This window comes from Cynocephalus volans, chromosome 7 (genome assembly GCF_027409185.1).
Source record: "Cynocephalus volans isolate mCynVol1 chromosome 7, mCynVol1.pri, whole genome shotgun sequence".
In the NCBI taxonomy this organism is placed as follows: domain Eukaryota; kingdom Metazoa; phylum Chordata; class Mammalia; order Dermoptera; family Cynocephalidae; genus Cynocephalus; species Cynocephalus volans.
Genome location: NC_084466.1, coordinates 96,243,850 through 96,262,498, shown reverse-complemented (window position 1 = coordinate 96,262,498; position 18,649 = coordinate 96,243,850). Strand labels below are relative to the sequence as shown.

Sequence of the window (18,649 nt, the reverse complement as noted above, 5' to 3'; positions counted from 1 at the left end):
ACACCCTTGATTTCTTGAAAGGGCCCTTTGTGTGAGTGAATACTCTAACTTTTCATCTTTCTGAGGTATTAGTAAAAGATCTTTTTTTCTAGATCACACTGTCCAGTATTAGCATCTTTTGCCCTTTAGAGAGACTGGGAATTTTCAAAATCATCAAGTCCTGGTTTCTTTTTGTTTAACAGTTTTTACCTCAATTTATCTCTTTCATCTTGCATTTTATTATAAGCAGCAAGAAAAAAATCAGGCCTCACCTTTAACACTTTGATTGAAAGATCATCACTTAACAAGTTCTGCTTTCCACATGACCACAGGAGACCATTTCACTAAGCTTTCTGCCACTAAATAACAAGCATCTCCCTACCTCCAGTTCCCAATAACATGTTCCTCATTTCCTTCTAAGCTGTCTGCTGCAGTGTCCTCCAAGTCCAGATTTCTACAATCAGTCTGTTGAAAGCAATTTATGCCTTCTCTATCATGCTTCTCAAACTTCTTCCAGCCTCTATCAATGAACAATTGAAAATGAAATTAAGAAAACTATTTATTTACAATAGCATCAGGAAAAATAAAATATGGTGGACTAACAGGTACAAAAGTATGCAATGTGCCCTAAGTAAATCATTGTGCAGTATATGCATGTATTGACACAATACACTTTACCCCACAAATCTGTACAATTAAATGTTTTAAAAAAAAAAAAAGAATAAAAATACTTAGGAATAAATTTAACCAAGGAAGTACAAGACTTGTATACTGGAAACTATAAAATAATGTAGAAAGAAATTTTAGAAAACCTAAAGACTTGGATTGGAAGACTTCATATTGTTAAGATGGCAATACTCCCAAAATAGATCTACAGGTTCATGGCAAAATTCCAACTGTCTTTTCACATAAACAGGCAAACTTATTGTGAAATTCCTACAGAAATGCAAGGGACCCTGAATAACCAAAACAATATTGAAAACGAACAAAGTTAGAGGACTTGCACTTCCTAATTTTAAAACTTACTACAAAGCTAGAGTAATCAAAACAGTGTGGAACTGGCATAATGACAGACAAATAGGTTAAAGGAATAGAATCAGAAGTCCAGAAATAAATCACACATTATGGCTAATTATTTTCAACAAGGGTGATAATAGCATTCAATGGGGGAAGAATAATCTCTTCAACAAATTGTGCTAGAACAATTGGATATCTGTGTGGAGAAGAATAAAGTTGGACCCTGACCTCACACCATATACAAAATCAACTCAAAATGCATAATAGACCTAAATTTAAGGGCTGAAATTATAAAACTCATAGAAGAAAACATAGGAGTAAATCTTCATGACCTTGGATTTGACAGTGGATTCTTAGATATGACACCAAGAGCATAAGCCCACAAAAGAAAAAATAAATTGGATTTCATCAAAATTTAAAAGTTTATGCATCAAAGAACATTATCAAGGAAGTGAAAGACAACCTACAAAATGGAAGAAAATATTTACAAATCACATACTTGATAAAAATTTAGTATCCAGAGTAGACAAAGAACTACAACTCAATAATAAAAGGATAAACAACCCAATTGAAAAATGGGCAAATGACTTGGGTAGATATTTGTCCAAAGAAGATATACAAATGGTCAATAAGCATATGAAAAAATGCTGTACTTCGTTAGTCATTAGGGAAATCCAAATCAAAACCTCAATGAGATACCACTTCATGCCCACTAAGATTGCTATATATATATATTTTTTTTTAAATTAATTCTTTTTAAGGGAGAATAACAGGTATTGGTGAAGATGTGGAGAAATTGGAACCCTCATACATTGCTGGTGGGAATGTAAAATGGTGCAGCCATTGTGGAAACAGTTTGGCAGTTCCTGAAAATGTTAAACATAAAATTACCATATGATTCAGAAAATTCCACACCTAGGTATAGAACCTAGGTATAAATAGAACTAAAAACATATGTCCACACAAGAAATTGTACACAGTGTTCATAGCGGCATTATTTATAGTAGCCAAAAAGTGGAAACAACCCAAATGTTCAACTGATAAATGGATAAAGACAATTTGGTATATCCATGTGGTATGGACTGAATTGTGTCCCTCCTAAAATTAATTTGTCAAAGCCCTAACCCCCAATTTGACTGTATTTGCAGACAGGACCTTTAGGGAGGTGGTTATTAAGTTTAGGTGAGGTCATAAGGGTGGGGCTCTAATCCTATAGGGCTGGTATCCTTAAAAGGAAGAGACACCAGAGATCTCTCTCTTTTCACACATGCACAGAGAAAAGGCCATGTGAGGACACAGCAGGTAGGTGGCCACCTGCAAGCGAGGAAGAGAGGCATCACCTGAAACCAACCCTGACCTTGATCTTGGACTTCTAGCATCTAGAACTGTGAGAAAATAAATATCAGTGTGTAAGCCACCCAGTCTAGTATTTTGTTATGGCAGTCCTAGCAGATGAATATGCCATGCAATGGAATATTATTATTGAGCCATAAAAAAGGAATTGAATACTGATACATGTCACAACATGGATGAACCTTGAAAATGTTACGCTAAATGAAAAAAGCTAGGCACAAAGGGCCACATATTGTCTGATTCCGTTCATATGAGATGTCCAGAATAGGCAGAGCCATAGGGACACAAAGTAGTTTAGCGGTTGCCAGGGATGGAGGAAGAGGGGAATTGGGAGGTACAGTTGTTGGAGATGTTCTGAAATTACATAGTAGTGATGATTGCACAACATTGTGAATACACTAAAATCCACTGAATTGTGCACTTTGAAATGGTTGCAACAGTGCATTTTATGTCACATGAATCTTACCTCATTTAAAAAAAAGTTTTTTTCTTCTAGCCTTAAGAATGTCCTTTAACATTTCTTGTTTTGGGTCTGTTGGTGGTGAATTGTTTCTTTGTAGATATGAGAATTTATTTTGCTTTCATTTTTGCAAGATAATTTTATGAATTCCATGTCATCAGTTTGTTTTGCAGTATTTTAAAGAAGTTGCCCATTGTCTTGCTTGTATTTTTTTCTGTCAAGAAATCTGATATCATCCTTATCTTTGTTCTTGTGTACAAGACTTTTTACTCTCACTGCTTTTAAGATTTTCTCTTTATTCCTGGTTTTGAGCAATTTGATTATGGTGTACCTTTTTGTAGTTTTCATGTTTCTTCCACTTGGAGTTTGTTGAGCTTTATGGAGCTGTGGGTTTATTTCATTGTTTGGAACGTTTTCAGCCATTATTTCTTCAGATACTTTTTCTGTCTCCCATCATCCGACTCCATAAATTATTCCATTTGATCACTGATCCCTCAGATAACTGATGCTTTAAAAAAATTTTTTTGGGGGGGTGGTATTTTGGTATTTTGGGTATTTTGCTATATTTCATTTTGGATAGTTTCTGCTGCTGTGCCTTCAAGTTCACTAATCTTTTCTTCTGCAATGTGGAACCTCCTCATCCTGTGTATTTTTCATCTCAGACATTGTCATTTTCATCTCAAAGTATGATTTTGGTGATTTTTATATCTTCCATGTCTCTATTTAATCTTTTTAAAATGTGGAATAACTTGAATATCTGTGTTATTTATAGGTTGGTGTCAGTTACTGTTATTCTCCTCGTTATAGGCTGTATTTTCCTGCTTGGTAATCTTTAATTGGGTTTCAGACATTGTGAATTTTACCTTATCAAGAGTTGAATTTTTTTTTTTTTTTTCTTTTTAAATTCTTGTGTATCTTCTTGAGCTTTGGTCTGGGATTCAGTTACTTGGAAACAGTTTGATTCTTTCTGGTCTTGCTTTTATGATTTGTTGAACAGGTCTGGAGCAATACTCAGTCAACAGCAAATTATTCCCTACCTACTGATACAAGATCTTAATCTGCCCAGTGCCCCATTGATTATGAGTTTTTCTGATCTGGCTTGTGGGAGCAAGCACTGTTTCTGGTCCCATGTGAGTAGCAGGCACTATTCTTTCTTTCAGTTGATTCTTTTTCCTAGCCCTAGGTAGTTTCTCCTCACCAATGCTCTTTGAATACTCAAGGGACACCCTACCCTCTACAGATATCCTGGGCTCTCTTTCTGTGGAATTTTCTCCTCTCTGGCACTCTGTCTTGTGATCCTAGCTGCCTTGGTTTCTGGACTGTTGACTTAAGGAGTTCACCAGGCTCTGACCCAGTTTCCCCTCCTTGTTCCATATCTTGGAAACTTTTGAGGCAATTGCAGGGCTAATCTCATTTCTTTATCATCCCAGGTTCACTGTATTTCATTACCTGATGTCCACTGCCTTGAAAGCCATTGTTTCATGGGTATATTGGTTGTTTTAAGCAGGAGGGTAAATCCAGTGCCTGTTATTCCATCTTGGCTGGAAGCAGAAGTTCAACAAATACATTTTTATAACTTGTATTGAGGTATAGTAATCAAAATAAAAATTGCAAAGTAAGTTTACATCAAGTAAGCTTGAGGAGTTTTTAAAAACTGAACATACTTTTATGACTAGCACCCAGATGAAGAACAGAACATTACCAATACTCCAGAAGCTTTGCTCATGCTTTCTCTCTTTCAGTTACTTAGCCCCCAACCCCATAAGAGTAACCCCATTTTGACTTCTGACATCACAGGCTAATTTTGCCTATTTTAAAACTTTATAAGAATGGATTCATATAGTGAGTGCAAGGGTACTGCAAAAATTTCATTGGAAAGGTTTGTATTATCTTTTAATTCTATTCTTCTATGAAATTTTTGAAGTACCCTTGTATATACCCTCCTGCATATGGCTTCTTTTACTCAATATTATGTTTGTTAGACTCAGTTGTTTTGCTTGTAACAATAGTTTGTTTATTCTCATTGCTATATAGTATTCCATTGTATGAATATATCACATTGTAATGTTGATAGACATTTGGGTAGTTTCCAGTCCTGTTTTCCATCTGGGTAGTTTCCACTTGTGTTTTCCAGCATATGGTGCTATTCAGAACTTTCTTGCATAGTCTTTTTTTCCCCATCTTTGAAATGACTTATTGTTCACTTTTGAAATTGTATGTCTTTTGATGAACATGTGTACTGGATACATAAGAGTGGAATTGCTAAATTATAGGATATGCTATTCCAGCTTTAGTGGATACTGCCAAAAATTTTTCCAAAGTGGTTGTACTAACATTTACTCTCTCCAGTATTTGTATGAGAGTTCTAATCGCTGTACATGTTTGCCATGCTTGGATATTGTGTATGTGGGTTTGTTTTATTCTTAAGTAACTCTTTTGTATGTGTGTTAAGTTCTCTTTTAAAGCTTGTTTTAGAAAATAGGACTAACACTTTCTTTAAAATGAACTGGTTTATATTATGTAATGATTGGATTGAATCTGCCCCCAAAACTCATTGAAGCTTGATCTCTGTTGTAATAGTGTTAAGAGGGTGGGAAATCAGACTATGGCAATGTTGAAAGGTGAGGCCTTTAAAGGGTTCAGATTCCCTACTGGGCAGCCACAAAACAACAACAACAAAAGAAAGGTGAGGCCTTTAAGAGGTGATTAGTTCGTGAGGACTATGTCATTGTGAAGGGATTAATCCATTCATGGAATAATGAGTTAATGGTTTAATGGTTATTATGAGTGTAGACTGGTGGCTTTATAAGACAAGCAAGTGAGCACATTAAAAGTCTCTTGCTGTTCTCACCATATGATACCCTGGTCACCATGGGATGGTGTAGAGACTCCCCATCAAAAAGAACACTCTCACCAGATGTGCCCCCTGGACTTTGGATTTCCCAGCCTCCAAAACTATAAAAAATAAACACTTTTTCTTTTAAGTTACCAGTTTCAGGTATTCTGTTATAAGCAACAGAAAACGGATGGATACATGTGAGGTTAAGTTTTTGGAGACGTAGGACAAATGATAAATGAAGTCCAGAATCATATCCAAATTCCTGTAATAATAAGCTCTGATAATAAATAAAGGAACTCCTTCAGGTTTCAGTATCAACCACTGAGATATCAGAGAAAACTTTATTTCACCTTTCACAACTTACCAATGTTGGGCTGTGAATTACATCGTTTTAGTTTATTTGTCTGTGCATCAATAAATTTAGGTTTCATTGTATTACAGTTGTAATTTTGAGACTTAAAGTTTAAAAAAAATACACTGATTTTGAAGTGGAGCTGGAGGATCTCTACTTAGTTGAGGTGGTTGATTGAAATACCTTAAAACAGGGGCCAGCAAACTTTGTCTATACATAGCCAGGTAGTAAATATGTTAGTCTTTGACAGCCATCCAGTCTCTGTTGCAACTATTCAGCTCCGCCCTTGTAGCATGAAAGCAGCCATAAACAATATGTAAATGAATGGGCGTGGCTATGCATACTACTGTGTACTCAGAACGAATATCAACCCCTGCTCTAAAATGTTATCTCAGGTCAAGGGTTTGGATCCCCATAATGGCCGCCAAAAAAAAAAAAGAATGTTATCCCAATGAGAAGCAATGTAGTATAATGGTTAAAAGCACAGATTTTGTTGCCAGACAACCTGGATTAGATCATGGGCTCTGATACTAACTTAGATCCTTGGCAAACTGCTTAACCTCTCTGTGTCTCAGGTTTTTTGGTCTATAAAATGAATATAAACACTACTATCTCATAGGGTTGTTTAAGGAATAAATAAGTTATGTGAAAGTGCATAGAGCAGTTCCTGGAATATATAAAAACTCAATAAATGGTAGCTATTAACATTACTTTTTTATTATAACACCTGGAAGTTTGGAAGAAAACTCTTGCATTTTTGACTTTGTCATGGACCAGTCGGTTAGTTGTTTGTTGTTAAAGCAAAATTGCAGGTGCTGGTACAAACCTATCTCTACTACTAGAGTAATTTTTTCTACCCATATGTGAAGAAGAAAGCCAAACTGCATGCTAGGTTGCAATACATGCAATAGGACTACATGACTAGTGATATTTTAAGGTTTGTCAAGTGTAACCCAAAAGTATATAAAACTCTAAAAAAAGTAATCATTTATTTTTATAACTCGTTATTTTTATAACTACTTTAACATTTAATCAAGACAGTTTCTTAATCTAAATTATGGAAGAAAAGTATTTATTATTTAAATTATTATGAGAAGCTGAGTGCACGCAGAGCAGGGAGACGTCCAGCAGGGGAGGTGGAAGCTCCGCAGAGACCACACGCCCTGCAGTGCCAGTGTGTGACCCAGTAGCTGAGTGCGCGCAGAGCAGGGAGACCTCCAGCAGGGGAGGCGGAAGCTACGCAGAGACCACATGCCCTGCGGTGCTGGCACGTGACCCAGCAGCAAAGTGCACACAGAGCAGGGAGACATCCAGCAGGGAAGACGAAAGCTCTGCAGAGACCACACATCCTGTGGTGCCAGTGTGTGACCCAGCAGCCCGGCCGAGTGCATGGTGACCAGAGAGGCAGCTCCCTGGAGAGGCCCAAGACCCGAGGCAACCATGCACACAAGGCACTAGTGGCCAACCGAGCAGACACTGAGGTAGCCATACCAAATTGGCAACCCCAGCAACATCCTAGCCAGACAATCGTGTCAAACCAGCAGACTGTGACACCCCCAGCCACAATGACTAAACATCAAAGGAAAGATACCAGAAATATAAAAAATCAAGAAAGCACACCACCAAAGGGTAATAACTCTCAAGCTCTAGATCCTGTAGAACAAGAAGCCCTTGAAATGTCTGACAAGGAATTTCGAGTGATAGTTCTAAGGAAACTGAATGAGATACAAGAAAACTCAGCTAGACAACATGATGAAATGAGGAAAAGTATACAGGACCTGAAAGAAGAAACGTACAAGGAAATCAATGCCCTGAAAAAGAATGTAGCAGAGCTTGCCAAGCTGAAGAATTCATTCAATGAAATAAAAAACACAACAGAGTTTAACCAGCAGGCTTGCAGAAGTAGAAGAACTTCGGACCTTGGGCTGTTTGAAATAACACAGGCAGACACGCACAAAAAAAGAATTAAAAGCATTGGAGAAAATCTAAGAGAGGTATCTGACAACCTTAAGCGCTCAAATATCCGAGTCATAGGTATTCCAGAAGACAAGGAAAAAGGAGATTGCATGGAAAACATATTCAACAAAACAGTGGCAGAAAGCTCCCCAGTTATTGGAAAACACACAGATCTTCAGATTCAGGAAGCTCAAAGATCCCCAAATGTATTCAAGCCAAAAAGGTCTTCTCCAAGACATGTTATAGTCACATTGGCAAAACTCAAAGACAAAGAGAGAATCTTAAAAGCTGCAAGAGAGAAGTGTCAAATCACCTATAAGGGAGCCCCAATCAGGCTAACATCAGACTTTTCATCACAAACCCTAAAAGCCAGAAAGGAATGGGATAATATATTCAAAATACTAAAAGACAGAGATTGTGAGCCAAGAATACTCTACCCTGCAAGGCTATCCTTCCGAAATGAAGGGCAAATAGTATATTTCTCAGACAAACAAAAACTGTGGGAGTTCACCACCACACGACCACCCTTACAAGAAATTCTCAAGGGAGTACTGGGTTTGGTTCCTGAAAAATAACTACCACTGCCATAAAAACCCAAGAAAAATAAAAACCCACTAGTATAATAAAAATGGCATCTATGAAGAGAAAACAAACAAACAAACAAAAAAAGGCTGTCTGCAACCCAAGGAACCAACAAATACAGAAAACAAACAGTAAATCAGAAAGAAAGGAACAACAGACACTTAAGACATCCAAACAAAAATCAATAAACTGCTAGGATTAAATCAACACTTTTCAATAACAACTCTTAATGTGAAAGGCTTAAATTCCCCAATCAAAAGACACAGCCTGGCTGCCTGGATTAAAAAGGAGGACCCAACTATATGCTGCCTTCAGGAGACCCACCTCACTCATAAAGACTCACATAGACTAAGAGTGAAAGGATGGAAAAAGATTTACCATGCAAACAGAAATGAAAAATGAGCTGGAGTAGCTATTCTTATATCTGATAAAATAGACTTTAAATTAAAAACCATAAAAAGAGATAATGAGGGCCACTACGTAACGACAAAAGGATTGATCCATCAAGAAGACATAACAATCAAATATATATGCACCCAATGTTGGAGCAGCCAGATTTATAAAACAAACTCTATTAGACCTAACGAAGGAAATAGACACTAATACCATAATAGCAGGGGACCTGAATACCCCACTGTCAATATTGGACAGATCATCTAGGCAAAGAATCAGCAGAGAAACACAAGATCTGAACAACACACTAGACAAACAGGACTTGGCAGATATCTACAGAACATGCCATCCAACAACCTCAGAATATTCATTCTTCTTAGCAGCACATGGATCATTCTCCAGGATAGAACACATGTTAGGTTACAAATCGAGTCTCAACAAATTTAAAAAAATTGGAATTATCCCATGTATTTTTTCAGACCAAAATGGATTAAAATTAGAAATCAATAACAAACAAAATTCTGGAAACTATACAAACACATGGAAATTAAACAGCATTCTACTTAATGACATATGGGTCCAAGAAGAAATCAAGCAGGAAATCAAAAAATTTATTGAAACTAATGAAAATAATAATACATCATACCAAAACCAGTGGGATACTGCAAAAGCAGGACTAAGGGAGAAATTTATTGCATTAAATGCTCACCTCAGAAGAATGGAAAGATGGCAAGGGAACAACCTAACACTTCACCTTAAAGAACTAGAAAAACAAGAACAATCCAAACCCAGAGTTAGCAGACGGAAAGAAATCATTAAGATCAGAGCAGAAGTGAATGAAATTGAAACCCCCCAAAAATACAAAAGATCAATGAATCAACAAGTTAGTTTTTTGAAAAGATGAATAAAATTGACAAAACATTAGCACAACTAACTAAAAAAAGAAGAGAGAAGATCCAAATAACAAAAATTAGAAATGAAAAGGGTGATATCACAACTGATACTTCTGAAATACAAGGAATCATTCGAGACTGTGATAAACAACTATACATAAAAAAATTTGAAAATCTGGAGGAAATAGATAAATTTTTGGACACACACTAGCTACCAAAACTGAGCCAAGAAGATGTAGAAAGTCTGAACAGACCAGTAACAATAAAGGAGATTGAAGCTGTTATCAGAAAGCTCCCAACAAAGAAAAGCCCAGGACCAGATGGATTCACAGCAGAATTTTCCAACATTCAAAGAGGAATTGACATCAATTCTTTACAAACTATTCCAAAAGATTGAAACGGAGGCAAATCTCCGAAACTCATTTTATGAAGCAAACATCACCCTAATACCCAAACCAGGTAAAGATACAATTAAAAAAGAAAACTACAAGCTGATATCCTTGATGAACATAGATGCAAAAATCCTCAATAAAATACTAGCTAACAGAATACAGCAACACATATGCAGAATTATACACCATGATCAAGTGGGATTCATCCCAGGGATGCAATGTTTGTTTAACATATGCAAATCAATAAATGTGATACACCATATTAATAAAATCAAACACAAGGACCATATGGTCATCTCTATAGAGGCTGAGAAAGCATTTGATAAAATTCAACATTCATTCATGACAAAGACCCCCTATAAGTTAGGTATAGATGGAAAGTATCTTAACATAATTAAAGCCATATATGATAGGGCCGAGCCCGTGGCGCACTTGGGAGAGTGCGGCGCTGGGAGCACAGCGACGCTTCCCCCGCGGGTTCGGATCCTATATAGGAATGGCCGGTGAACTCACTGGCTGAGTGCCGGTCACGGAAAAAGACAAAAAAAAAAAAAAGAAAAAGCCATATATGATAAACCCACTGCCAATATCATTCTGAATGGGGAAAAACTGAAAGCTTTTCCTTTAAGAACAGGAACTAGACAAGGATACCCATTCTCACCACTCCTTTTCAACATAGTGTTGGAAGTACTAGCCAGAGCAATCGGAGAAGAGAAGGAAATAAAGGGCATCCAGATTGGAAAAGATGAAGTCAAACTGTCCCTGTTTGCAGATGACATGATCCTATATATCCAACAGCCTAAAGCCTCTACAAAAAACTCTTGGAGTTGATAAATGATTTCAGCAAAGAGGCAGGATACAAAATCAACACACAAAAATCAGTAGCATTTCTATTCTCCAATAGTGAACATGCAGAAAGAGAAATCAAGAAAGCCTGCCCATTTACAATAGCCACCAAAAAAATAAAACACTTAGGAATTGAGTTAACCAAGGATGTGAAAAATCTCTATAATGAGAACTACAAACCACTGCTGAGAGAAATTAGAGAGGATACAAGAAGATGGAAAGATATCCCATGCTCTTGGATTGGAAGAATCAACATTGTGAAAATGTCCATACTACCCAAGGTGATACACAAATTCAATGCAATCTCTATCAAAATTCCAATGACATTTTTCTCAGAAATGGAAAAAACTATCCAGACATTTATATGGAATAACAAAAGACCACGCATAGCCAAAGCAACACTGAGCAAAAAAAATTAAAGCTGGAGGCATAACACTACCTGACTTTAAACTATATTACAAAACTATAATAACCAAAACAGCATCATACTGGCATAAAAACAGACACACTGATCAGTGGAATAGAATAGAGAATCCAGAAACCAACCCACACACCTACAGCCATCTGATCTTTGACAAAAGCACCACTGGGGAAGAGACTGCCCCTTTAGCAAATGCTGCTGGGATAACTGGATATCAATATGCAGGAGAATGAAACTAGACCGATACCTCTCACCATATACTAAATTCAGCTCAAAATGGATTAAAGAATTAAATATACACCCTGAAACAATAAAACTTCATAAAGAAAACATACGAGAAACACTTCAGGAAGTAGGACTAGGCACAGATTTCATGGATATGACCCCAAAAGCACGGGCAACCAAAGGAAAAATAAACAAACGGGATTATATCAAACTAAAAAGCTTCTGCACAGCAAAAGAAACAATTAACAGTCAAAAGACAACCAAGAGAGTGGGAGAAAATATTTGCAAAATATACATCTGACAAAGGATTAATATGCAGAATATACAAGGAACTGAAACAATTTTACAAGAAAAAAACAAGCAACCCAATTAAAAAATGGGCAAAAGAGCTAAATAGGCATTTCTCAAAGGAAGATATATGAATGGCCAACAGACATATGAAAAAATGCTCAACATCACTCAGCATTCGGGAAATGCAAATCAAAACCACACTGAGATACCATCTAACCCCAGTTAGGATGGCTAATATCCAAAAGACTGTGAATGATAAATGCTGACGAGGTTGCGGAGGAAAAGGAACTCTCATACATTGTTGGTGGGACTGCAAAATGGTGCAGCCTCTATGGAAAATGGTATGGAGGTTCCTCAAACAATTGCAGATAGATCTACCATATGACCCAGCTATCCCACTGCTGGGAATATACCCAGAGGAATGGAAATTATCAAGTCGTAGGTATACATGTTCCCCAGTGTTCATCGCAGCACTCTTTACAATAGCCAAGAGTTGGAACCAGCCCAAATGTCCATCATCAGATGAGTGGATACGGAAACTGTTGTATATGTACACAATGGAATACTACTCAGCTATAAAAAAGAATGAAATACTGCCATTTGCAACAACATGGATGAACCTAGAGAGAATTATATTAAGTGAAACAAGTCAGGTGCAGAAAGAGAAATATCACATGTTCTCACTTATTTGTGGGAGCTAAAAATAAATAAATACACAAAAAAACTGGGGGGAGGGAAGAAGATACAACGATTATAATTCCTTGAAGTTGATACGACAAGTGAACAGAAAGGACATTGTTGGGAGGGATGGGGGAGAAGGCGGATGGAGGGAGGCTTCGGTGATGGCCACAACAATAAAAATAAATAAATAAATAAATTATTATTATCATTTTCTTTATTTTTAATCCTAATCTCTGAATGAAACAATAGTAGTAAGCTAAATGATGGTAATGGAAATGATTTAGAAACAATGGAGACCAAAAGAGTTTATATTAGTTTTACTCAGAAACATGATTTTTCATGTTGAATTCAGTTTTGTAGCCATACTTGATTGTGAGAAGTGCTAAAATCCCGTGTGTTTTAGAAATACTAAAATCTAGTGTTTGGCACTTATGACTAATGATGCTATGAACATTCTTGAGCATTTTTCCTGGCACACATGCAAGAGTTTCTCTAGGGTATGTACTGAGGAGTGGAATTGCTAGATCATAGGGAATAATACCAGATTGCCCAAAGTGAGTGTACCAGTTTATATGCCCAATACACGTGTCCTTGTTCCCACATCTCATCAATACTTATTTTTCAATTTTTGATTTATTTTATTTATTTATTTTTTTGCATGGCTGACTGGTGCACTTATTTTTCATTTTTTAATTTTTTGTCAGTGTGTAAAAGAGTGTTCTCTTGTGGTTTTACTTTCTCTATATTTTACATTTCAAATCAAAGTATAATTTACATACAGTAAAATTCACCCTCTTTAGTGTTCAGTTCATTTTTTTCATCTCCTTGTTTCTCTGAATTTAGGATGATTTCTACAGATCTTTTTCTTCTAGTTCACTATTTCTACTATCAACCTTCTGCTGAGTTTTTAATTTTAGTAATTTTAATGACCTTTTGTAGTTTTATTGTGTTCTTTTTCAAATCTCCTTGGTCATTTTTATGATGTTTTGCTTTTACTCTTATCTCCAATTGATTCTTTTATTTTCCATTCTGCATCTGTTAATTCCAATTTCTGAAGTCTTTGCTGATCTGATTGTGTTGTTTCTGCTTGCTTATTCTCAAGGTGCCTTGTTTCCTTGTGGACCATGTGATTTTTGACAGGGGTTTCTAATCTCATAACTTTACCTGTGAGAATTAAGGTCTGGATTAATGATCTGAAGGTTCCCCTAGAGCTATACTGTCCAATAGAGTAGTTACTAGCCATGTGTGGCTATTTAAAAGGTAATTATAACTAAATAAAATTAAAGATTCAGTTCCTCAGTCACTAGCCACATTTTGAGTGCTCTATAGCCACATATGGCTAGTGGCTACCACATTGGACAGCCCAGATGTAAAACATCTCCATCAACTCCAAATTTTCTGTCAGAGAGTTTTGCTCTAGAGATCTTTGCTTTTCCTTCTGCAAGGTACCAGTAGGAATCGCCAGCCTGGGAAACCGCTTTCAACTACTCTTGGTTTGAGGGGGGTTTTTTGAACCATGCAGGTGGTATGAAATTGGGCTTCAAAGATGAGTGAAGCCTTGCTTGAGATTATGAATTCTCAGGTGAGATTTTTTTCACAGTACCATTGAGCTGTGCGTCAGAAGATATCCATGGATAACAGATTCCCTTCCTTTGCTCAGATGATGAGAGTAATGTTGCGATCACCAGACCACATTTTGAAAGTCCCTGTGTGCTGAGTGAACCACAACCTTTGGTGTTACCACGAGTGCCACAGTCTAAGGTGCTGTCCATCACCTCAAATCCGGTAGGCCCCTGAGGGGGGTGTATTGGAGAACCCAAGGTTGTTCTTGCCAGAAATTGCTCAGAGTTGTTTGCCTTACTTGTGTTGTTTTTGACTCAGTATTTTTCTGTACAGTTATGTGTTTATCATGATAAACCAGTGACTCTTTGCATTGATCAGTTTCAGTTTAAAAATTTAATATCAAATTAGGGTTGATAAGTAATTCTCAATTAGCTCTTTTGAAGAGGCATCCATGAGTTGTGCAATCTAGAATCAACTAGACCTGAGAGAATAAACAAGCTCTAGGGTGGCAATGCCAGTTCAAAGTAAGATTAAATTCTGCTAACATTAGAACAATTAAGATTAATTCCTGATAAAGTCTTCAGGATTTAGGTTATCACTGAGAGCTGACTGCTCCAGAGGTAGTGAAAGAGAAAGGATTAGTTTGTGCAGAGTGCAGGATTATGTGCTATGAAAGAGATTAAGTTAGAGTTTATCCTTTTTTTCATATTATTCCATATTTTATGAGTTTTCTTTCTATGTTTTCTTTTCCATAGTAATACAAATAATAATTAAAAAGGTCCTCTGTCCCCTGTGAGAGTGGCCGTTAATTGCTTTCATCTAGGTTGATCAGGCTTCCCCCATGTGCTGTCATTTAGAAATGGAGAGGAAAGAAAGGACTCTTTCATCTTGACAATGGACTGGGTCCCTAGCTATGGCTACTGGCCAAGATGTTATAAAAGTTAAGGCAGAGGGGAAAACTTGTATAAATGACTCAATTGGAAATACTGACTTTTAACAAAGCTGGGAAACTAAGCAGGTATCTTCACCAATCGATAATGAGTAAAATCTTCTTTTGACATGTAGGTGAGTCTCTGTCAAGCAAGTGATCATCAGCCAAATGTGAATGGTCTCTTGGTTCATGGGATGCCTCTACAGCCAAGAAATCTCTCCCTAATGGACAAGCTCCTGTAAGAAGTATAAAATTTGAAGAGTATAGAGTTTAAGTAGATCATTGAGAAATAAAGGGAAAGCAAAGTCAGTCAGTCAGCTTGTGTGTATTGAGTACGTAGCAAACAACCAGAGACCTGGGGAGTAAAACATCCAAGGGACATGGTCTCCACTCTCAGGGAGCTAATCCAACTGGAAAGAGAAGACACACACAGATAGAAACCTTACCATACAGGGCATGCTTGTGACTGAGTGCCAACTGAGTGCCACCCAGAGCGAGTGCTATGACTGTGCCAGAAAAGGTAGGCATTTTGGTGGGTAAATGTAGGTTTTGAACTTGTCCTTGAGTCATGGGGGTTTGGATGAGCAGAGAAGAGCAGCAGAGCCATTCTAGGTAGGAGGAGTGGCATGGGGAAAATGTTTGGAGATGAGAAAATACAAAATATTTAGGAAAGAGAGCAGACCATTTTCGCTATAGTAGGATAGGAGGAGATAAGTCAGAATCTTAATGTTTCTGATCAAAGATTATCGACAGTGTTCTAGAATTAAAATAGTCATGGTATGATTAGTGGTAAAAAGGACATTGAGACCAAATGTGAAGGGTTTTGAATGCCTTGTTCTTGAATTCATCCATGTTGTTGCATATGACCTCTATTGTGGAGTAATATTTCATTGTGAGAATACCCCACAATTGGTTTATCTATTCCTTTTAATTAACACTTAGGTTGTTTCCAGGTTGGGACTATTATGCATAAAGGCACTATAAATATTCTTGCATATGTGTTTTTGGTGGACTTACGGTCTTACTTCTTTTGGGTCAATACCTAGAAGTGAAAGTGTCAAAGGATAGGTGTATGTTTTGTCATATAAGGAACTGCCATGCAATTTCCCAAAGTAACTGTACCATTTTACACTCCTATGAGCAATGTATGAGTTTCAGTTGGGGAGCATATATATTTAAATCAGGAATTAGAAAGATTTCACAGCACTGGGACATGGATTGGATTGAAATAGGAGACACTGAATGTCAGGCGTTTAAAGCAGGAGTTCAAGCATGAGCTGCTGGGGGCTGCACTCAAGCTGTAGCAAAGGATAAGAAAGGAATGGACTCTCTGAGAAGTTATTGTAAAAGAAATGAAATTCTATGGAAATTGAGGAATCAAAGTCAGGTCTAAGATTTCAAGCTCAAGGGAAACTAGTTTTGGAGGAAGAGTTTCTTTCAGGGTGTTTTAAGTTTACAGTGATGGGCCACCTCATTGGAAATGTGGATGAGGTCAGATTTTGAGACTGATCTAAAAGTCACCTGGCTAGAAATGATAATCAAATCCAGAATTATGAATAAGAAGTTCACAGAACAAAATAAAGATGAACTTAGGGCAGCTAAAGCCTAAACATTTTGTAATTAGAAAGTAGTTAGGGCATGTAAAAGAAGGTGTGAATGATTAGGAAGTCAGGAAGACCAGAAAGATCTCTTGTGATTAATTCTCAAGGTTTATTCCTATTCCTTGATGGACATTTTCCCTTCAAAGTCCTCCAAATACTGAGACATGTTTTGCACTAGAGGATGCCAAAGTGGTCTGAAAGGTTCAGGAACTTGCTGAAAGCCAGAAGAGCAAGTGGCAGAGCTTAGCTGCTTTATTCTTTCACTTTCCCTCCATTTCATTGTGCAAATACTGTCTCTTAGATGTCTTACAATAGTCAGACGTCCTCTCAGCTGCTTTAAAAGACAACAAACAAACAAAACCCTTGAATCTCTAGGGCAGTGTTTAAGCTACTGAACTAGTTAGGCATGGTATTTTATTTATTAGAGGACATACAGAAAAGGGTTGTGTTTCACAGGTATTTATGCAAACAGGGATCTACTGTGGTCCCACTTCCTTGGGCAGAACAAGTCCTGGACTCTTTGCCTGCTTGCAGCTCTCCAAGGAACCTGAGCCCGAATCCCGACCCCTGCATGCTCCAGCTAGCTCATCACTTTAATCTTTAAAGTGGGAGCCACACTGATGCCACAACTGCTCCCAAGCAGTAATATTTGCCTTTCCATTGTCATTCTGGTGACACTCCTTCAGCACAAAAGAATGTCTCAACTATAATAGGAATGTCAGCCTCTGTGGCAAACTTTTAGAAAGCACTTTGGAGTAGGTATCCTTAACAAATGACTGTGATGGCAGGTGAAAAATGGGAAATCTCCATTCTAGTAAATTATGTTTATGATTGAAATAATGTCCTACTTTTAGATTCTTATGCCTGAGTTAGATTACCTTATGGAAACTAGTTACTTATTGAAAGGTTTTTATTTTTGCATTTTTTTTCCCCTGAATGTAGTTTAGAGCCTGAGGCTTTTTTTTACCCTGTGAGTCTTGTCTTCCTGTACATAATGATCTTTATTTCATTGTGGATTTGTGATTTGGCCACTAGAGATCTTGATGACAAGCTACTTATGAGGCCTCGGTCCAGTACCATCCTTTCAACCCGAAATTGGCCAAATCGAGCTCTAGAGCTTAGTACATCATCTATGTCATATACAGTGCAGTCCGCCAGGAGACGCAACCCCCCACCACGTACCCTTCATCCGATCAACACAAGCCTTTCACGCTCTGGAACGCCGAGACCTGTGGAAGAAATCCTCAGAGGATCCCGCGTGTAGGTTTCAAAAGCAGAATTTCTGGAAGCTGTGGTAAAACTAATGAATTTTACAGAGAATGAATTTAAGTATAAAACTGAAATCTATGCCTAGAAACTAGTTATTAAGTATTATAGTGGATTGCCCATGGGTTTAAATTCAAAACAAAATTTTTAAGTGGGGTTAAACTTTAATGAAATATAGATATTGGATCTTTCTGTTGATTTAGCTAAAGATTTATATTTCTAAAATAATGTTGGCTAGAATACAACAGTGGGATTTATGAAAGGAATAAAGGACATACAAGGGGTCTTCAAAAAGTTCATGAATTACAGATGTGAAAGTAGCTAAGGAAAAAAAAGTTCATGAAAAGATTCATTATCTTTCAATTCCATTTTTCCACCAACTTTTTGAAGTACCCTTGTATGTCTTTTATTAAACAATTTCCTTAGAGGGAGTATGTTCAGTAAAATTTATCCCCAAATAATAGTTAATTATCCATTGATGTTTTTCTGTACCATTGGGATCTGCTGATTCCATTGACAATGAAAACTTTAACTTGAGATAAGTAGTTGCTAATATACCAGGGAAAATATCCCTTAGCACTTCTTAGGAAGTAGCACTAAAAATACTT

At 37.1% G+C, this 18,649-nt stretch overlaps 1 protein-coding gene across 7 annotated transcripts in view; it reads left to right on the top strand.

The window, feature by feature from the left end:
* Nucleotides 1-18,649, top strand: part of FAM149B1 (family with sequence similarity 149 member B1) — a 70,178-nt gene that overhangs the window by 44,933 nt on the left and 6,596 nt on the right. For 5 of the 7 annotated variants that reach the window (XM_063102184.1, XM_063102183.1, XM_063102179.1 and 2 more), the window contains exons 8-10: nucleotides 14,341-14,465; nucleotides 15,309-15,412; nucleotides 17,811-18,035. In XM_063102184.1, coding sequence (XP_062958254.1) covers nucleotides 14,341-14,465; nucleotides 15,309-15,412; nucleotides 17,811-18,035 — 454 coding nt within the window. The remainder of the gene's footprint in view (nucleotides 1-14,340; nucleotides 14,466-15,308; nucleotides 15,413-17,810; nucleotides 18,036-18,649) is intronic. The other 2 variants (XM_063102180.1, XM_063102185.1) reach the window with 2 other exon arrangements.